The 18,011-nt window shown below is 33.0% G+C and overlaps 2 protein-coding genes and 1 long non-coding RNA gene across 4 annotated transcripts; 2 read left to right on the top strand and 1 right to left on the bottom strand.

Annotated features, from left to right (window-relative positions):
• Positions 1-546: 546 nt before the first annotated feature.
• LOC131660075 (tocopherol cyclase, chloroplastic-like) lies at positions 547-5,324 on the bottom strand. The gene is made up of 9 exons (XM_058929206.1): positions 4,721-5,324; positions 4,512-4,591; positions 3,474-3,550; positions 3,226-3,395; positions 2,731-2,828; positions 2,431-2,538; positions 1,805-1,921; positions 1,559-1,708; positions 547-1,466 (listed from the first exon to the last, which is right to left on the bottom strand). The coding sequence occupies exons 1-9, from the start codon at positions 5,217-5,219 to the stop codon at positions 1,290-1,292; spliced, it is 1,476 nt and encodes a 491-aa protein (XP_058785189.1). The 5' UTR covers positions 5,220-5,324; the 3' UTR covers positions 547-1,289.
• Positions 5,325-7,035: 1,711 nt separating this feature from the next.
• LOC131656924 (uncharacterized) lies at positions 7,036-8,474 on the top strand. Its single transcript, XM_058926481.1, has 2 exons — positions 7,036-7,818; positions 7,905-8,474. Exons 1-2 carry the CDS (start codon positions 7,036-7,038, stop codon positions 8,472-8,474), a joined length of 1,353 nt encoding a protein of 450 aa, XP_058782464.1.
• A 1,819-nt stretch (positions 8,475-10,293) lies between these two features.
• LOC131654770 (uncharacterized) lies at positions 10,294-15,715 on the top strand. Of its 2 annotated transcripts, none has more exons than XR_009299568.1 (5): positions 10,294-10,531; positions 10,699-10,758; positions 12,677-14,554; positions 14,653-14,765; positions 15,412-15,715. It is a non-coding gene; the product is annotated as an uncharacterized LOC131654770 (long non-coding RNA). The 2 variants fall into 2 exon arrangements; XR_009299569.1 differs by having other exon boundaries at positions 14,653-14,769.
• Positions 15,716-18,011: the final 2,296 nt, after the last annotated feature.

Raw genomic sequence — 18,011 nt, 5'->3', positions numbered from 1 at the left:
GTTGATCCTTTAACGAAATAATTAAGTAGAGAGAAAGTTCATAACACGTTGATTAAGATGAGATTACGGCCTATGGAAAAGAGGATCCCAAAATGGTAAATAACAAGTGGTGAGGTGAACATGCTATACTAGTTCAATATAAGCATGGTTTCTAAAGCAGTAAATAACTCGTAAAAAGAGTTATGTAAACTCTTAATGAGATCTATAATCTATGTGAAATAGGGCATCCAACTATACGAGTATTCTTTAACTACATGAGGTAAACTCACCTTAGTAAAAGTGAAAGTCAATTCCTATGAAATTTAAGAAAAAATTCCAAGAGCATTTACTAAACCGAGATTAATATGCGGTGTGTTTTTTGATGTTAGAGTTCAAAACTACGAGTCACCTTAGTAAAATGTTAATCTTATACGCAAAAGTTCAAAGTAAAATTTTAATCTTATACACTACGCAAAAATTCAAATTTGTGTGTGTGTTTGTGTGTGAATCGAAAGAAATCTAAATCTCTCATTACTTACTTTACACACCTTAGTTAATTTCCAACTTTATATAAAGAATTTTCATATTTCTTTCCAAAGCACTCTAAAAAAAGCTCTGAATTATCGAGTCTTTTTCTCTTTTCTCCCCCTCACTAGTCACTACTATTGAGTTATTGAACAGTTCATTTCTTCCCTCCTTTCCGTCCCATTGGAAATTAATCTCTCCAGAAATATTTATCTCTTCAAAAAGGTTGTCTCTTCAAAGAAACGCTTGGCTCTTTAATAATTAAAATTGGCCAAAGTATCATTCAATTGTCCCTTAGAAAGTTAGAATGGTCTTGAACCATATTTAGTGGCCAAAGTACCATATAGATGTTTATTTATAGAAAGATCCTACAATGCAGTAGAAATATGATACAGTTGTATCTAAAATGTTTTATCTTGGGGATGCAGTAGAAATATGCTTCTTGTATTATTTCCTTTATTGCAACTAATTTGGTTGTATAATGAATTCAGTAGTCCATCCAAGAAAAATCTATGTTTGATTCATGTTTAACAATTTTCAGAGGACCCAAGAATACTAATTACCTTTAAACATTCTTCTCTCTCCTCCAACAAAATACATGTCAAGAATTCCATAAGCATTCTTTGAAGTAAAAATTCAATTATTTTTATTTGATCTTTTCTATGTATTAACATTGTATTCTTCTAATCATGAATCCCTTTCAAAATTTTGTACTTACCATGAATCTCGGAGAATATTTGCATGCACCAAGAGAAGTTTTACAAGAAGGGTATTAAAACCACTTACTACAAACCAGGTGGTTTAAGCAGAGGAAACAGACTATAGATGCCATCTACATCTATAGGCAATCCAATAGCTCGCTGAAGAATAGGTGGAGTTGATGTCTTTCTCTTCCATTTGTTAAACCATGGACCTCCTCCAACTTCTAGAGCTGCCATGTCACTTTTCACGTCCAATATTTTCTGTCATTTTCACATAATATTCATGAGCATGTTCCAATAATCGAATCAAACACAAAGTATGTGAACAGTTTATGTAGGAATAAGAAAAACACCTTTCCCTTGCTTCCATCGTATCTACGTTCCCACAATTGTAATCTTAGATTTCCAAAACATGTATCTTTACAAGCTTGGGTAAGGCCAGCTTCTGAGGTTGGAGCACGCAATGTAGTACCTGGATCATCTGCTGTTGCTTCTAATTCAACCTGCAAGAATATAACAATTTGAGTCTGCCAACTATATACTAGTTGTAATATTAATCACCAACATAAAATAAAATGTGACTGGATAGAAATATTTACCAAATAATTGCCATTGTCTGCAGACATAAACCAATAACCCCATGTAGCAATTTCCCAGGATACAACGCCATTCCAAGGCACAAATTCATAAAACTTTCCACCAAAGTGAACTCCAATCTGTAAATTTGCAATATAGTAAATATTAAAAGTCAGGACAAATTGATAATAATAACAACTATATAATATAATAGAAATGGTTGCGGCATGCTGTGACCAACAGAAGATTGTAAATAGAGATGGACCCAAAACTAGCCCTACAAGAACAAAACTATTTTTACCATGAAACAAAAGAAATCACTAACTGCCATTAGATATACGAAATATCAACCTACTAGAGCCACTTGACAAAAAATTTAACAGAAATCCCCATCATTCATGATTTTAAGTGGAGGACATGCGCTTTCCTGAAGTGTCCTTAATGCAATTAATGCATAATTGAAGATACTGAAAGCTCATTCTCGCTTTAGATTTTTGTTAAATCAAAGAGAACAACTAACAAGAGCATAGACATGCTATTCTTATTACCACCAACATTTATTTCAAATGTAATCTTCATACTACATATAGCTTATGTAATAGATCTATGAAATGAGTCAAATTGAAAGTTGAATGATGTATGAAGTTACCAATGCAGCATTTTCATATGTCTCAGTTAATCCTGGAATTTGTCTCAATCCGCCTGCTGCTGTAAGTGCAACTTCTCCACTAGCACCTTCGAAAACATTACACTGAGCCTGCATGAGAAATCAACGATATGAGACACAAAAAATATGCAAACACTTGTCTAAATATTGGTTAGAATAATTGAACATCAATATAATAACATTAATAATCTACGATTCCTGCTGAAAAAATTCAAGTAATCATAAAACAAGGAAATACAGCATTCTGACCATAATTTTAAATCAATAAACAGAGCTTTATACCCAAAACCATTTTCTCGGGAAAGCTCCACCCCAGTTCTTTTCGGAATAAGATGGGGCATTTTCAAACTCAATCCTCTCGCCATCCCACTCTATCCAACCTGAGATTCAATATTAATATGAGAAAAATGAAAGAGAACATACATATTACAAATAAGAGTGAATAATTTGTAAAGGACAAATGCACTTTACAAACTAATTATCGAGCATCGTCTTAGCATTCCAGTTTTAGTTCAAAATTGATCATGTAAATGATCATTGTCATACTCTCTCTTTCCTATTCCTGACTCCCCACATGGCTCTAGCAATTACAATATATCTTGAATACCACAATCTTAATGGTTTGTAACATTTTGTAGATAGCAAGTGGCTAAATGCCGACCACTATGGCAAATTATACCTAGGGTAATGCCATAATAGCTTCACATCAATTGATCGAACCAATCTGTTTCAGTTCAGACATAAAAAATAAGGATACTAGACCATGATAGCACATGCCTGTTGAAAGACCACCGCCCATGCATATTTGCCAATGCGGTTCAAAAACAGGAAAAGCTGCAAGCCAGCCAGCAGTTGACTTTTGTGCGGACCCAACATCACCCCAACCATATACAGGACGTGTACTATACTCCCAGCGAGCCGTCTTTACTGTTTCTACATAATCCGACCTATAATTAAATTTTGTGTCAAAGAACGAATGTAATCAATCAAAGAAGACAAATTTAAAAAGCAAATGTAACTCCTACCTTCCGTCATCGCTAATGGAACCTTGATGCCAAAGGGGAGTGACTTGAAAACCTTCCAACACTCTATCATTAAATTCCTAAGCAAAGTGACCAAACGGAAATAAAGAATAAGACTTGTTTCTAGAACCAACTTTTGTAATGAATAATGTGATGGTGGCAGAATATAAAACATTTTCCAAACTAGTCAAAAGTGTTGAAATTTAAGGAAAAAGTCACCATTGCAAGAGTATCAAGGATTACCTATGAAATAAGAAAACACCTTATAAATTATAAGATATATGAAAACAGAAAACAAACTTTTTCTTACTAAGTGGGGTCGGCTACATAGATGGATCAACTTTCGTCATAATGTTCTATCCAAGACCATACTTCTATCCAAATCGTGAATCTCGAGATCTTTCTTAATGATCTCTCTTATAGTCTTTCTAGGTCAACATCTTCCTTAATTGTTTGAATTCTCTCCATCTGATCTACTCACCTTACAACAAAATCTACAAGTTTTTTCTCTACATGTCCAAACCACCTAAGTCTATTTTCTATCATCTTCTCTACTATAGGTGTTTCCCCATCACTCTAACATTTTCATTTTTGATCCTATCTTGTCTAGTCTTACCACACATCCAACGCAACATCTTCATCTCTACTACACTTACATTATTCTCGTGTTGATACTTAACCACCCAACATTATATCCCCTATAACATCCCAGGTTTCATCGCAATCCGGAAAAACTTTCCCTTGAACTTAAGTGGTACCTTGGTGTCACATAAAACACCTGAAGTCCTTCTCCATTCCAGCAACCCAACTTGAATTCGATGGTTTACATACCCTTCTATTTCCCCATCATTTTTTATTACGGACCCAAAATATTTAAACCGTGTGACTTGAAAGATGATATCGTCTCCAACTTTCACCTCTATGTTTGAAAGGCTTCTTCTTTTATTACAAAAATAATTTATACATATGATAAACGCTTATGCTATAAGCACTTAATAAAACAAAGAGAAATAGATTGAAAGATTATATATATGAACCTACCTTAGGATGAACCTCTTTCTTCGGAGGTTTCGAATTCGGCTTAACCGCAAACGTGTTACCCAGCATCAGTTCATTCCTACCTAAAGATCCAAAAACAAACATTCCCTTGTAAAAGTTAAACTAAAATAACAATATGATCATCATCATCCACTTAACAACTCCATAAAAAACACAAATTATGCAAGAACACACAACAACTAGTTGCTTACTTCCCCAGAAATTGTTCGATTCCGGAGTGTATTGACAAATGTATTTATCATCAGCACCAAGAATTTGCGCCCCAACACCAGTAAACCTAGGTCCATACTGCGCCAATTCGAACGTCGTCAATGGTTTACGAAACGCAGGATTCTCAACAGAATACATAAAGCAAAAGCTCTGCCGCTTTTCGGGAATGGAAACCTTGAAGTACCAACCCTCAAAGAATTTGCGAGCGGTTCCATCAAAGTGGTAGCCGCTGTGAGGGGTGCGTTGTGGTCGATTGGGAGGTGTGGGAGAGTAAACAGGTTTGGGAGATTGAGAGTGTTGATTGTCTTGAACGGGATCGGTGTGTGAAGAACCGGAATTGTGAGCGAGGGATTTGAAGGAAGTGTGGTTGTTACGGAGGGGGAAGGGGAGGAATGTGGGTTTTGTGAAATGGGTGGTGGATGGAGAAAGGGAGGGGAGGTGGAGATAGAGAGGAGGGGGGTCGAAAAGCTTGGTTTCCATGGATGAGTGTGTGATTGTTGGTTGTAGAAGACGATGCGAGTGTGTGTGTGGCTTTGTTGTCTTCCGTGTCAACTCATCTTCGTCTTGAGTTCAATTCAATCCACGTTATATGCTTAGTTTTATTTTTTATTTTTGTGGTTTAAATGAGATGTTTATAGTTTATTGAGCTCTAAGTCACATGGTAATATTAATTTATCAGGGTTAAGTAAGTTTTTGGTTTTTATAAATATTTTAAATTTTATTTTTTAGTCTCTATTAAAAAAAGACATATTTTAGTCACTATAAAAATTTTATGCGTGCAGTTTTAGTCCTGCTATTTTTTTAAATTTTGAAAATGGTTTAATTACTCTTAAATTTTTAAATTTTTGAATAATTTTTTTTATATGTGTTTAGAGTACTATAAAATATTTCTTTATCAAATTATAGATTATTTTAAAATTTTTAAAATTTTTGAATAATTTTTTTTATATGTGTTTAGAATACTATAAAATATTTCTTTACCAAATTATATAATTTTTTAAAATGAGAAGAATTAAATATGAATTTTTACATTTTAAAAGATAATGATAAAATTAAGGGTTAAATACCTTTTACCCCCTGCCAAATAAGCGAGATTTGGTTTTGCCCCCTTTAAAAAAAATTGTTGCGCAGACCTTACCAAATTGAATTTCCAACCATTTAAACATTTTACCATGTTTTTACCTAGAATACCAGGTTTCCATCCTACGTGTCTGTTACCAATGCCACGTAAGCCATAGTATATATGTTATTGTTTTACAATTTTCATTTTACCCCCTGAAAAAAATTAGGTCAAATCATTCTGAAAAAGCAAAGGCGAAACGAAAGTTAGGGCAATGGCGAAATCGAAGAAGACGAAGACGAGCAAGACGAGCAAGACGAAGACAAGCCAGTCAAAGAAGACGGCGCGGTCAAGCAAGACGACGCAATCAAGCCAGAGTGAGAAGACGACTCAGTCAAGCCATTCAACCAAGAAAACCAATGTTGTGAACAGGGACGAACCTGTAAAAGAAGAAGTTATTGAAGATGGAAAGGTACGAATTTTAGGGTTTGTCATTATTTTAGGGTTTAACAAATTTTAGGTTTTGTCATTATTTTAGGGTTTAACAAATTTTTCATTTCCTTAAAAATTTTCAGAATATGCATTTAATCAGTGTTGTTTTCAATCATGGAGGGGAATTTGTGAGCATGGGTGACAGGGATATGATATACAGGGGAGGGGTAACGACACATGTAACTGACATTCACATTGACAACTTTACCATGATTTGCGTTAACAAGTTGTTGAATGAGTGGGGTTATAGTGAAGGCACATTTAGGGTATGGACAAAGGTTGTTGAAATCGATCCCAACTTTTTCCAAATTAAGAAAGATGATGACTGCTATGATGTAGCTGCATTTTCTTATGCCAATGAAGTAGAGGGTGTCATGTATGTAGAGCACGATGTAGTAGATGTCTCATTTTCAGTTGTTAGTCCTAGATGTGTTAATGAAATAGATGTTCAGGATCATAGTGATGAAGAAGTAGTGGAAGGATTAGGAGATAGTGAGGATGAACGTGCCACTGGGTTGGAGGATGGGTTTGAAGGTGTAGATGTTTCTGTACCTAGGAAGGAAGCTCTTTCCCTATCAGATGTTATGAGGGTTTCAGAAAAGAAAGAAATGGAAGATGGAGATGAATATGTTACTGACGAGTTGGACAGCTCAGACCCTGATTTATCAGATGAGGACAAAGGTCACAAGTTTGAAAAGTTTAAAAAAGGAGCATTTCAATAAGAATTTTAAATTTGAGTGGGGTATGGAGTTTAATTCCCTTGATGAGTTTAGAGAAGCTATACGTGAGTGGTCAGTATTTAATGGTAGGGAAATAAAGTTTGTGAAAAACGAGAGCTACAGGGTTAGGGTGGAATGTAGGACCAAGTGTGGGTTTTTAATACTTTGTTCAAAGGTGGGCCACAAACATACTTTTGCTATAAAAACAATAGTTGATAAGCACACATGTGCTAGGGTTCTAGACAATAGATCTGCAAGCTCAAGGTGGGTGGCCAAGGCTGTTGTAAAAAAGATGCAAACATCACAAAGTGTTAGGATTACTGACATTATTCAAGACTTGAGGCAGAATTTTTCTGTGGGCATCACTGTTGCAAGGGCATGGAAGGCAAAGCTCATAGCCAAGAGGATACTTGAGGGAGATGCAGATAGGCAATATGCTGATTTGAGGAGGTATGCATCTGAGCTACATAGAGTTAACCCTGGAAATACTGTGAGTATCACTGTCAACAGACCTAGTCCATCCATACAACCAAGATTTGGGTCCTTTTACTTTTGTTTTGATGGTTGCAAAAAGGGGTTCACTAATGGCTGCAGACCCTTCATTGGGGTAGATGGGTGTCACTTGAAAACAAAATATGGTGGTCAGTTGCTAATTGTTGTGGGTAGGGACCCCAATGACCAGTATTTCCCTCTAGCATTTGGAGTTGTTGAAATAGAGAATAAGGAAACTTGGAAATGGTTTATTGATTTGCTTATGGGTGACATTGGGCAGGACAACAGATATGTGTTTATATCTGACCAACAAAAGGTTAGTGCTATAGTTATGTGTCTTTGTGTTTTTTGTGTTTTTTGTTGATTGTGAAAAATAATATGTCTTTGAGTTTGTGATTGTAGGGACTAGTTTCAGTTTTTGAAGACATGGGTGAAAGGGTGGAACAAAGACTGTGTTTGAGACATCTATATGCTAACTTCAAAAAGAAATTTGGTGGAGGAGCATTGATAAGGGACTTGATGATGGGGGCAGCAAAAGCAACATACTACCAAGGATGGATGACCAAGATGAATGAGCTAAAAGAACTTGATCCAAAGGCATGGAGTGAAGTTATCCCTACTGATGCAACACAAGCAAGTGAAGTTATCCCTACTGATGCAACACAGGCAACAGAAGTTATCCCAACTGATCCAGCTCAGACTGACTATTTTGATGGAATTTCTGATGATATCATAACAAGCCTACCAGACATCACCACTGCACAGAATTACAAAGAGGCCAACAAGAAAAAGAAATTAGTGAAAGAGCTCAAGCCAATGAGAAAGAGGTCAAGTGAAAGAATCAAGATAAATTGGTTTAAAAAACCAAAACCATTTACAGGGCCAGGTTCCAATAGTGACCAACCAATGTCATTGACAGATGAAGAGGAGGGTAGTGGATCAAAGAAATCAAACAAGAAAGCAAAGAAATAGAATCTTGTCTCTTTATGTTTTGTCTCATGTTTTATGTAAACTTTATGACAATTTTATGTTTTGTGTAAGTTTATGGTGTTTTGAACAAGTGATCTTTGACTGATCTTTGAGTGGTGTAAGTTAATGTTATGTTTGAACAAGTTAATGGTGTTTTATGTAAGTTATTGTTCTGACAGTATAAGACTTAATGTCTTGATTAATATGAACAACATTTTGTGCTCATTACCTGTTTACAATTTATTTTCTGGTGCACAATTGATTCATTACACCTTATAAACAAAACAATGAGGTAGTTTAATACATCTAAAGCCATAAATTGTAAACAAAATTTTCCATTAATTCATTTGAAGTTTACATAATTTTCCCATCACAAGACTACAACAACTTAAACCAAACATACTATAACAACTTAACACAAGCATACTACAACAATCTTGTTATTATAGAACTCTAATGCCTAAATCTTGAACTTCAAAATCACGGCAAACATGATCAAGCAAAACATGAAGCCCATTTTCATCTGAAACATCTTCTTCTGCATTATGGTAACTTTCAACTTTGTTTTTTCAAGCTTTTTCACTGTTATCTCCAACTTCACCAATGCAACATTACATTTCTTGCATTCACGATTTTCACTCTTTGAACTTTCACCCATGGCTGTGGCAAATTCATCGTCCCATAAAAACAAGTCACAAGAATTAAGACCCTGCAAACATCAACAAAAATTGGCATAAAACACACACACACATATATATATATATATATATATATATATATATATATATATATATATATATATATATATATATATATATATATATATATATATATATATATATATATATATATATATATATATATATATATATATATGTTGAGTCAAATTAACCCAGCCAAATATATAAATCATACGACATATTACCCCAGCCAAACGACACTTCCAAAACTTCCGGTTTCTATTTTGCATTGTATTTGCTACCCACATCTTCATTGGAAAACGACAACCACATTGGGGAACACTCGTAATCTCATGCGAGTTGCTGCTTCCATTGTTGTAGCTTTGTTCCATGCCTATTAGTGATGATGACGACGAAGAAGATGATGAAGAACAACACTGCGCAGCCGTTGATGATGGACACGATTTGCCAAACCCTAGTGTTCACAGTTTTTGATTTGGGGATTTTATGGTCCGTGAGGAAAAAGGAGGGAAAAAGATGATGATGTGCCAACGTGGCAATTGGTTAAAAAAATGGCATTGGTAACAGACACGTAGGATGGAAAACTTGTATTCTAGGTAAAAACATGGTACAAGGTTTAAATGGTTGGAAACTCAATTTGGTAAGGTCTGCGGAACAAAATTTTTTTTAAAGGGGGCAAAACCAAATCTCGCTTGTTTGGCAGGGGGTAAAAGGTATTTAACCCTAAAATTAATATAAATTTCGACTTGGAAATCAAATTTTGAGTTACTTTTTTTCGAGGAACTTTTTATAACGTTCTAAACATGTCTATAAAATTAGGGGTGGCAATAAAATCCATTAACACAATATCCATCCGATCCATCCTATAATTTATCCATCCAATCCATCTATTAAGCAAAAAAATAATTTAATGGATTTATCCAATCCATCCATTAAATCATATGGATGGATTCAATCCATCCATCTTATTTTATAAATCCAATGGATATTATTTTATCATTTATTAAATTAAACTATTTAATATAAAAATATATTACATTTAATTTCTTTTTAATTTCTTTTGTTAAACGTTAAAACACAATAAGAAAAAAAAACATTTCAGATTCAATTTTCAAATTTCACTCACGTTCTCTCCAAAAGAACCCTAATTTCGTTTTCCCCCAATTTCTTCTTCCCTCAATTTCTTGATGAAATCATTTAGCTAGCAATTCAACACAACGTTTTGGTGCTACAATCGCAATTCAATTCAACGTTTCGGGGCTACAATCGCAATTCATCTCAGCGTCGCAAATTCAAATCAGCATCGCAACTCAACGTTTCATATTCTCGTAATCGTTGGCTTCTTACTCGATATCATTGGTATTTCCCGAATTTTTCTTCGATCTGTATGCATTGTTTGATTTTTCGTTTCGAAATTCATATGTTTGATTTTCGTTTCGAACGCAAAAACTATGTATTTAAGATAATTTATAAGTTATAAGTTTCAGGGTTGCTTCATTCAAAGGTTTGTGTATCTGTGTTTTCAGGGTTGTTTATAGATATCGCTTGACATTGCTTTGATTTCCAAGTTCTACAAAGCTAAAAAGGTAAATGTTTGTTAAGGGTTGCTTCATTCAAAGTGCTGTTTCTGTTGATCTGTTTTTGAAGGTTTGAAAGTTTGAATTACTTGTATTACGTTAAGATTCGTTACTGCTTAGTTTCTCTGATGTCTCTGATTACTTTAGGATCTGTTTATATCAATATGTGTGAGTGTATGTGTTGATTAATCCCTAAACGAAATCAATTAAGGGCCAAGTTAAAACATTCATATTAAGGTTGACACGAGTAATAGAAAATCAAAGGAACAGAGAATCGGTGTTTACATGCTGGTGCATACACGAGTAATAGAAAATGTGCAGTTGTTGTCGCCGCCATTGCTTCCCTAAATTGCGTTTAGTTTCGCGCTTGGAACTCAGTGGCAAGAACAGATCGCAAAAGTTTAGGTGAAACATCTAAAAGTGGCCTTAGTTGTAAGGCTTCCTTGAATTGCTTTCAAATGCTTTCTAGCCAAACTCAAACTCAAACCATGAGCTAGAGAAAGTGTAGCTTGGCCATAAAATGAGAAAGAGAAGAAGCAATGGTATTCAGGAGCTCCAACAAACTCATGGTATTGTTGAGATGCTTTTCAACCGAATCAAGTTTCCATTGACTCATTGGAATTGGATAACCACTGTCCACTAAAAGTTTCTGACTCTGACTAAGGTTCCTATTCCAGTGATCAATGACTTTAGAAACATGAGAATGAAAAGCATGAAGTGATGTTGATTTGGTTGAGGGTGACACTTGTGGTGATTCTTCTTCTTGATCAAGAGTTTTGTAAATTTGTTCACTACCATTGATAATTTTATGTTAGAACAGAAAGATGCTATAAATGTTTGTTTACTGAAGGATGTGTGTTTGAGTTGGTTGTAGATTAAGGTTGTGTGTGTGGTTGGTTGGCTTATATTTGAAACATGATTGAAGATACTGAGTGAAAAAATCAGTTTGTAGAAAATAACGTGCTTTGAATAAAAGGGAGATAAGAGTGTTCTGCTCTGAGAGTATAAGCCAACCCTGTTAACAAAGAAGAGCTAGATTGAAAACAGTAAGATTTTTAAAACTCATACCTACTTTTTCCTAGGCATAGAAAGTTTGTCCCATGGCAACAAATGTAGTACCTTTATCTGAGATTCTGACATACTAATTTATCATTTTTTCAATATCATCGACCAAAAAGGTAACATAAAAATGTTCATGAAATAAGTTGGAATAGATTAAAAAAGTATTTTGATAAGAACTTCCCGACCCTAAGCACTGACCAGTAACACTAATCTTGAAAATGAAGGTTCAATTTATATGATATCTTGTAATCATCACAAACAAGAAATCCTACGTTTTGGTATCCAAGTGCAGGATGATGACTCATCTCTGGCAGCAATTCGAATTAATAGATTAGGTGTTGCTGGCATTTACTCCTAAGAAATCTTCTATGATTTAGAAGTGCGCATTCGAACCACAATTGTTTGAAAATGTGTGTCTGAATTGAATTGCTGAAATATAATGGTTTTTTTGGATGCATTTATTCAGATTAAGGTTAAGGTATTGGCGTATCCTTACATTTTCTACATGTGAAAGAATGAATGCTAGTAATTTTCAAAAAGTTTAAGACTTTCTACAAATTTAAATGTTCGAGAATCATTTAACATCATTATTCATTTCTAAATTTGTTTGTTTAAGGTTATGTTTGTGTGTCTGTGACTGGCTTATTTATATATGCATATTGACTCTGACTAGCAAGAATTTTGAAATGATTTGAAATATTAACATCATTATTCATTATGTTTTATGTTAGTTTCCTAATTTTAGTAAAGTCATGTGGTAGATTCTAGATATAATAGTTGTAGTAGATAGTTGGAATTCAAATTGAATTAATCTTTATATGGAGATGAAATTAATGATCCACAATTTGGTTTTTTCTGCATGCAGTAAGTTCAAATATGTCTACCGATGGCGATGAACCCGTTATTCAAATTGAGGATTCAGTTGACAGTTCAGTCCCTAGTTCGAAAAGAGCAAAAACTTCTATAGCTTGGGAATGTTTTGAAAAGTTTGTTGATGATGAAGGACTCCCAAAGGCCAAATGCAAAAATTGTAATAAAATTTACATGGCTAGAGATGGTGGTGGCACGTCAAATTTGAAAAAACATGCGGCGATTTGTGTTGGAAGAGGAAATGGATCATCTTATCCGCCACTGAATCAAGAAATGTATAGGGAAAGAATTTCTGAGGTAATTGTTAAACACAATTATCCTTTTTGTTTTGTTGAACATGAAGGGATAGTTAACTTACTTAGTTTTTTGCACCCTGATGTTAAGTCCATGACTAGAAATACTGCAAAGTCTGATGTTCTTAAGGTGTTTAGAAAAGAAAAAGAAAACTTAAAATCCTATTTGCAGTCAATTCCAGGAAAAATTTGTTTAACATCTGATCTATGGTCTGCAATAAATACTGATGAATATATGGTTCTGACTGCACACTTTGTTAATAGGAATTGGGAATTAGAGAAAAAAGTTTTGTCCTTCATTCATTGTCCACCACCTCATAGCGGTTTTAATTTGGCTGAGAAGTTAATAAGTTTGTTAAAGGAGTGGGGTATAGAGAAAAAAGTATTCACGATTACTTTAGATAATGCATCTAACAATGATGTTATGGTGAATATATTAAAAAAAACATTTATCATCAGGATTAGGATTGACAGCCGAGGGAGCATATTTTCATGTTAGATGTGGAGCACACATTTTGAACTTAATAGTTCATGATGGTTTAAAGGTTATAGATGAATCTTTAGAAAAGATAAGGCTGTGTGTGAAATATGTAAGGGGCTCAGAAGCTCGAAAGATAAAGTTTGCATCTTGTTTAAAGCAACTTTCAAATGTGACTTCTAAGCAAGTTCGTCAAGACTTACCTACTAGGTGGAATTCCACTTATCTGATGCTTGAGACTGCTATAGGTCAACGAGAATCCTATACGCTCCTAAGTGATATTGATCCCTATTTTGATTGTTGCTTATCAAACGAGGAGTGGGATGAGGTAAAAACCATAGCTGATTTTTTGAAGCCATTTTACGATATCACGGTGTTATTTTCGGGTAGTTCTTATCCAACCGCCAACCTCTATTTTAGTGGTGTGTGGAGAATTCACATGAAAATCAAGGAAGTTGCATGTGTTGTTCATAGTGAGTTTGAAAAACAAAATCAATTATGTTGCATGGCTAGAAGAATGGGGAAAAAGTTTGATAAATATTGGAATTCTTATAGTGTTGTTCTATCATTTGCTGTCATCTTGGATCCTAGATATAAGTTGCAGTTTGTTGAGTGGTGCTATGTGAAGTTGTTAGGTGATGAGGGAGTACAAGTTGCAAAGTTGATCTCTGATAAGTTGAAAGTTTTTTTCAAGAATATCTCAAGTCCTCAAATGAAGAAAGCACTTCATCTTCACAAAGATCAATTAGAGGTAGTCCAAACATTCCCTCAAATGACTTGCAAGATTTTGGGAGTTACACAAGTAAATTGTGTGAACCGTCAAGAGAAGAGTCTGATTTGGAAGCTTATTTGAATGAAAAAAAAATTGATCATGAGCAATATGCTGATTTGGATGTTTTGCAATATTGGAAAGCAAATGAGGGTAAATATCCCAAACTTGCTATATTGGCACGTGACCTTTTGAGCATTCCAATCACTACAGTTGCATCAGAATCAGCATTTAGTATAGGTGGACGTATACTTGATAAGTATCGAAGCGCTCTTAAATCTGATAATGTTGAAGCATTGTTGTGTACACGTGATTGGCTTTGTGAAATTCCAGGTTAGTATCTACAACATTTCCATTTATATTCTTTTCATTTATCTTCTTTTATAGTTAATGTATGTTTAATTATTTTCTACTTTGATTTTCTCTTATAGCTGCATTTGATATTGATGGACCCGATTTTGTTGAAGACCTTTCAACCTTCTTTTCCACAACATGAGGTTACTGGAAGTTGCCATCTATCTTGGGAGAGCATTATACGAATATGGTACGTAAGTTTCTCCCTCTTTTTTTATACAACTTTGAATGAATGTGCCTAATTTCAATTGAACTGGATAAAGAAATTTGAGACTTATGGCTCTGTTCATAATATCAATTTCATGTGAATACTCTCTTGTGCCATGGTTTCTTGTTATTCGATAGAATAGAGCAGAAAAGAAGTTGGTACTGTCTGAGATAATTTACTTTTCTTTTTCTTTGGGTCTGTTTGAGATAAGAAGTGATACAAGAAGTATAATATAGTGTGTGTAAGGTATAATTTGCATGGTGAAATGAATTGGGTTTGTTTGAGATAAGAATGGAATATGATGAAGAAAAACAAGTTTGTAGAGAGAACAGTGGAGTCAGATCTCCGTGACACAAAAATAGTGAGAGGAATTAGTACCTTTTGTTTTGTATCAGCAAAATTATTTGATTTTACTTTGGACTTTTTCTTTTGTCTTCTCAAACACATTTCTCAATAAAGCTGATACCAACCATTTAGGTAGTATTGTGTGAGTGTGAGCCAATGATTTCATAATTATAACTCTATCATTTCTTATTTAGAAGTCACCATCTTTTCCAATCATAAATTTCATCATTACTCTCTTCATTTCAATTTAATGGATTATTTTCATCATTTTACTTTATGGTAGGTTCTTTAACTTGAAGATGAGCAATGATGAGAATGGCATGCAAAGAAGAGGTCGAAAGGTGAAGAAATTGAGTGGCTCAAATCAGTTGGAATTCTCTTGTAGCTTAAGGACTTTGATTTTATGCAACTCGAATTCAACTTGTTTCAACTTGGGATATGTAGCTAGTAGTCTAGTACTGTATGTAATCTTGAATTTGAATCTTGTTTCACTTAGAAATTCTCTTTTGTAATTCAAGAACTTGATGTAATTGAAATCGAAAGATTTGTACTAATTTTGTATCACTTTTTCTAAACTTATTAACATTAATTATGTCATTTCAGACTAGTGTATGTCTAGTTTACTTCTTAGAATAATGGATTTTTCCATTTACTTTTAAGATTTGTTTATATATATATATATATATATATATATATATATATATATATATATATATAGAGAGAGAGAGAGAGAGAGAGAGAGAGAGAGAGAGAGAATGTGTGGTTTTTTACAATTAAGAATATTTAAATTTTTTATTGTGAAATTTAAATTTTTTTATGAAATTTAAAAAATAATTAACAATATTTTTTTTGTGAAATTTTAATTTTTTAATGAAATTTAAAAAATAATTAACAATATTTTTTTATGAAATTTAAAAAATAATTAACAATATTTTTTTTTGTGAAATATAATTTCTTTATGAAATTTAAAAAATAATTAACAATATTTTTTTTGTGAAATCTAATTTTTTAATGAAATTTAAAAAATAATTAACAATATTTTTTTTGTGAAATTTAATTTTTTTTATGAAATTTAAAAAATAATTAACAATATTTTTTTTTGTGAAATATAATTTCTTTATGAAATTTAAAAAATAATTAACAATATTTTTTTTGTGAAATTTAATTTTTTAATGAAATTTAAAAAATAATTAAGAATTTTTATAATTATTTGCTTGGATGGATGGATATCCATCCATTTGAAATATGTTAATGGATGGATTGGATGAATTTTATTTTTTAATGGATGGATTGGATTGGATTTTTATTAAGAGATATTAGTGGATTGTAATGGATTAATGGATTGGTTTGATCCATCCATTAACAATCCAATCCATATCCATCCAATCCATCCATTTTGCCACCCCTATATAAAATAATCATTCAAAAATACACATCGGTTTAACAGTAAGGACTAAAACTACGTGCATAATAATTTTGTAGGGACCAAAATATGACATTTTTTTAATAGGGACCAAAAACAAAATTTGATAATTTTATAGGGACCAAAAACATTTTTAACCCATCTATTTATATGAGAAAGAAGACCTGAATTGTAGGATTATACAAAGAAGTCTCTAGCCTGTGTGTTTGAGCAATGAAGTCTCTTTCTAGTATGATTAAGAAAATTGTAATATGGATGATTATAGTAAAAATCTCTTTTGTTGTGAGGAGACTGGACTAATCTCAATTTGGGAGAAACCAAGATATGTGTATCACTTTATTTACTTATGCATTTAATTATTACATTGTGCACTGAACTATTGAACTATGAAGTCAGACTCTGATCTAACTTAGTTCTTCTTGATACAGAACCTGATCTCATCTACTCGGTTCTGAATCAAGATTGAAAAAACAAGGAATCTTTACTATACACAATTCAATCTTCATTCTTTAGTAGAATTTTTTTCACCTTCATTCTCTATCCATATACACTTAACAATTGATACACCAAATTTTCTCATATATCCTTTACAATTACATTAAAAACATGTAGACATATTTTTTATGGGTATAGAAAGAATGTTTAACATAATCCCTTTTGATTGAAAATTAGTTTAACCTTTCTAGTTTGAACACTTGCATAGGCATTGGTAGATTTAACAAATATGATCTTTTTATTTGCCTAAATTTTTTTAATTTAAAGTATTCTAGTCCACTCTCTTAAAAAAAAAATTCTAGTCCACTCCTATCATTTATATATATTTGAATACTTAGAACAATATCCAAAGCGTGTTTTTCCTTTTCATATTTGTTTATAATTTGATTCAGTTCAACAATTTTAATTTTCAGAGATGCACATTTATTACATGTTGAGAAACTAGCATGAATGTTTACTTTTGTTAATTTTAACTTTGTCTAACTCATTTTGCAAGACACTTGTTTTACTTTCTAGAGATGAAATAATTTTCTTTTGTTTAGTGCACATCCAAAAAAGATTTAGACATTCATCATGTAATTCATTAAATATATTTTGCAATTCATCATAGGAGGTTTTATCATTACTAACCTCTTTGTCTTCATCGTCGGAGTCATATGATGTTGTAAATGAGATGTGTGCTTGCTCTTCATTTTCAAAAATTGAAGACGTACTTACTTCATTGTCTTCACATGCAATATATGATTTATTTGGTCTCGTGTCCTTCTTTCCTTAAGTCATTTTTCTTTTGGAGATTTGAACAATTGGCTTTAGTGTGCTCTTGTTTTTAACATTAAAAGCAAGTGAAGTATTGATTTGATGTTGATGTTTTTTTCTTCTTCAAATTTTTTTTCCTTGACCAAATCTCATCATCTTGTCTTTCTTTAAGAACTTTTCAAATTGCTTTACTAGAAGAGCTAAGTTGT

The sequence above is a fragment of the Vicia villosa genome, linkage group LG3 (assembly GCF_029867415.1).
Source record: "Vicia villosa cultivar HV-30 ecotype Madison, WI linkage group LG3, Vvil1.0, whole genome shotgun sequence".
NCBI lineage: Eukaryota > Viridiplantae > Streptophyta > Magnoliopsida > Fabales > Fabaceae > Vicia > Vicia villosa.
Note: the sequence above shows the minus strand (reverse complement) of the source record. Positions and strands in the feature narration are given on the sequence as shown.

Excerpts from the sequence above, each read along its gene's own strand:
- LOC131656924 (XM_058926481.1), top strand. The coding sequence starts at position 7,036 with ATGGAGTTTAATTCCCTTGATGAGTTTAGAGAAGCTATACGTGAGTGG. Across the intron at positions 7,819-7,904 it reads TTATATCTGACCAACAAAAG|GGACTAGTTTCAGTTTTTGA; the intron begins GTTAGTGCTATA and ends TTGTGATTGTAG.
- LOC131660075 (XM_058929206.1), bottom strand. The coding sequence starts at position 5,219 with ATGGAAACCAAGCTTTTCGACCCCCCTCCTCTCTATCTCCACCTCCCC. Across the intron at positions 4,592-4,720 it reads ATCGAACAATTTCTGGGGAA|GTAGGAATGAACTGATGCTG; the intron begins GTAAGCAACTAG and ends TTGGATCTTTAG. Across the intron at positions 3,396-3,473 it reads TCCATTAGCGATGACGGAAG|GTCGGATTATGTAGAAACAG; the intron begins GTAGGAGTTACA and ends ATTTAATTATAG.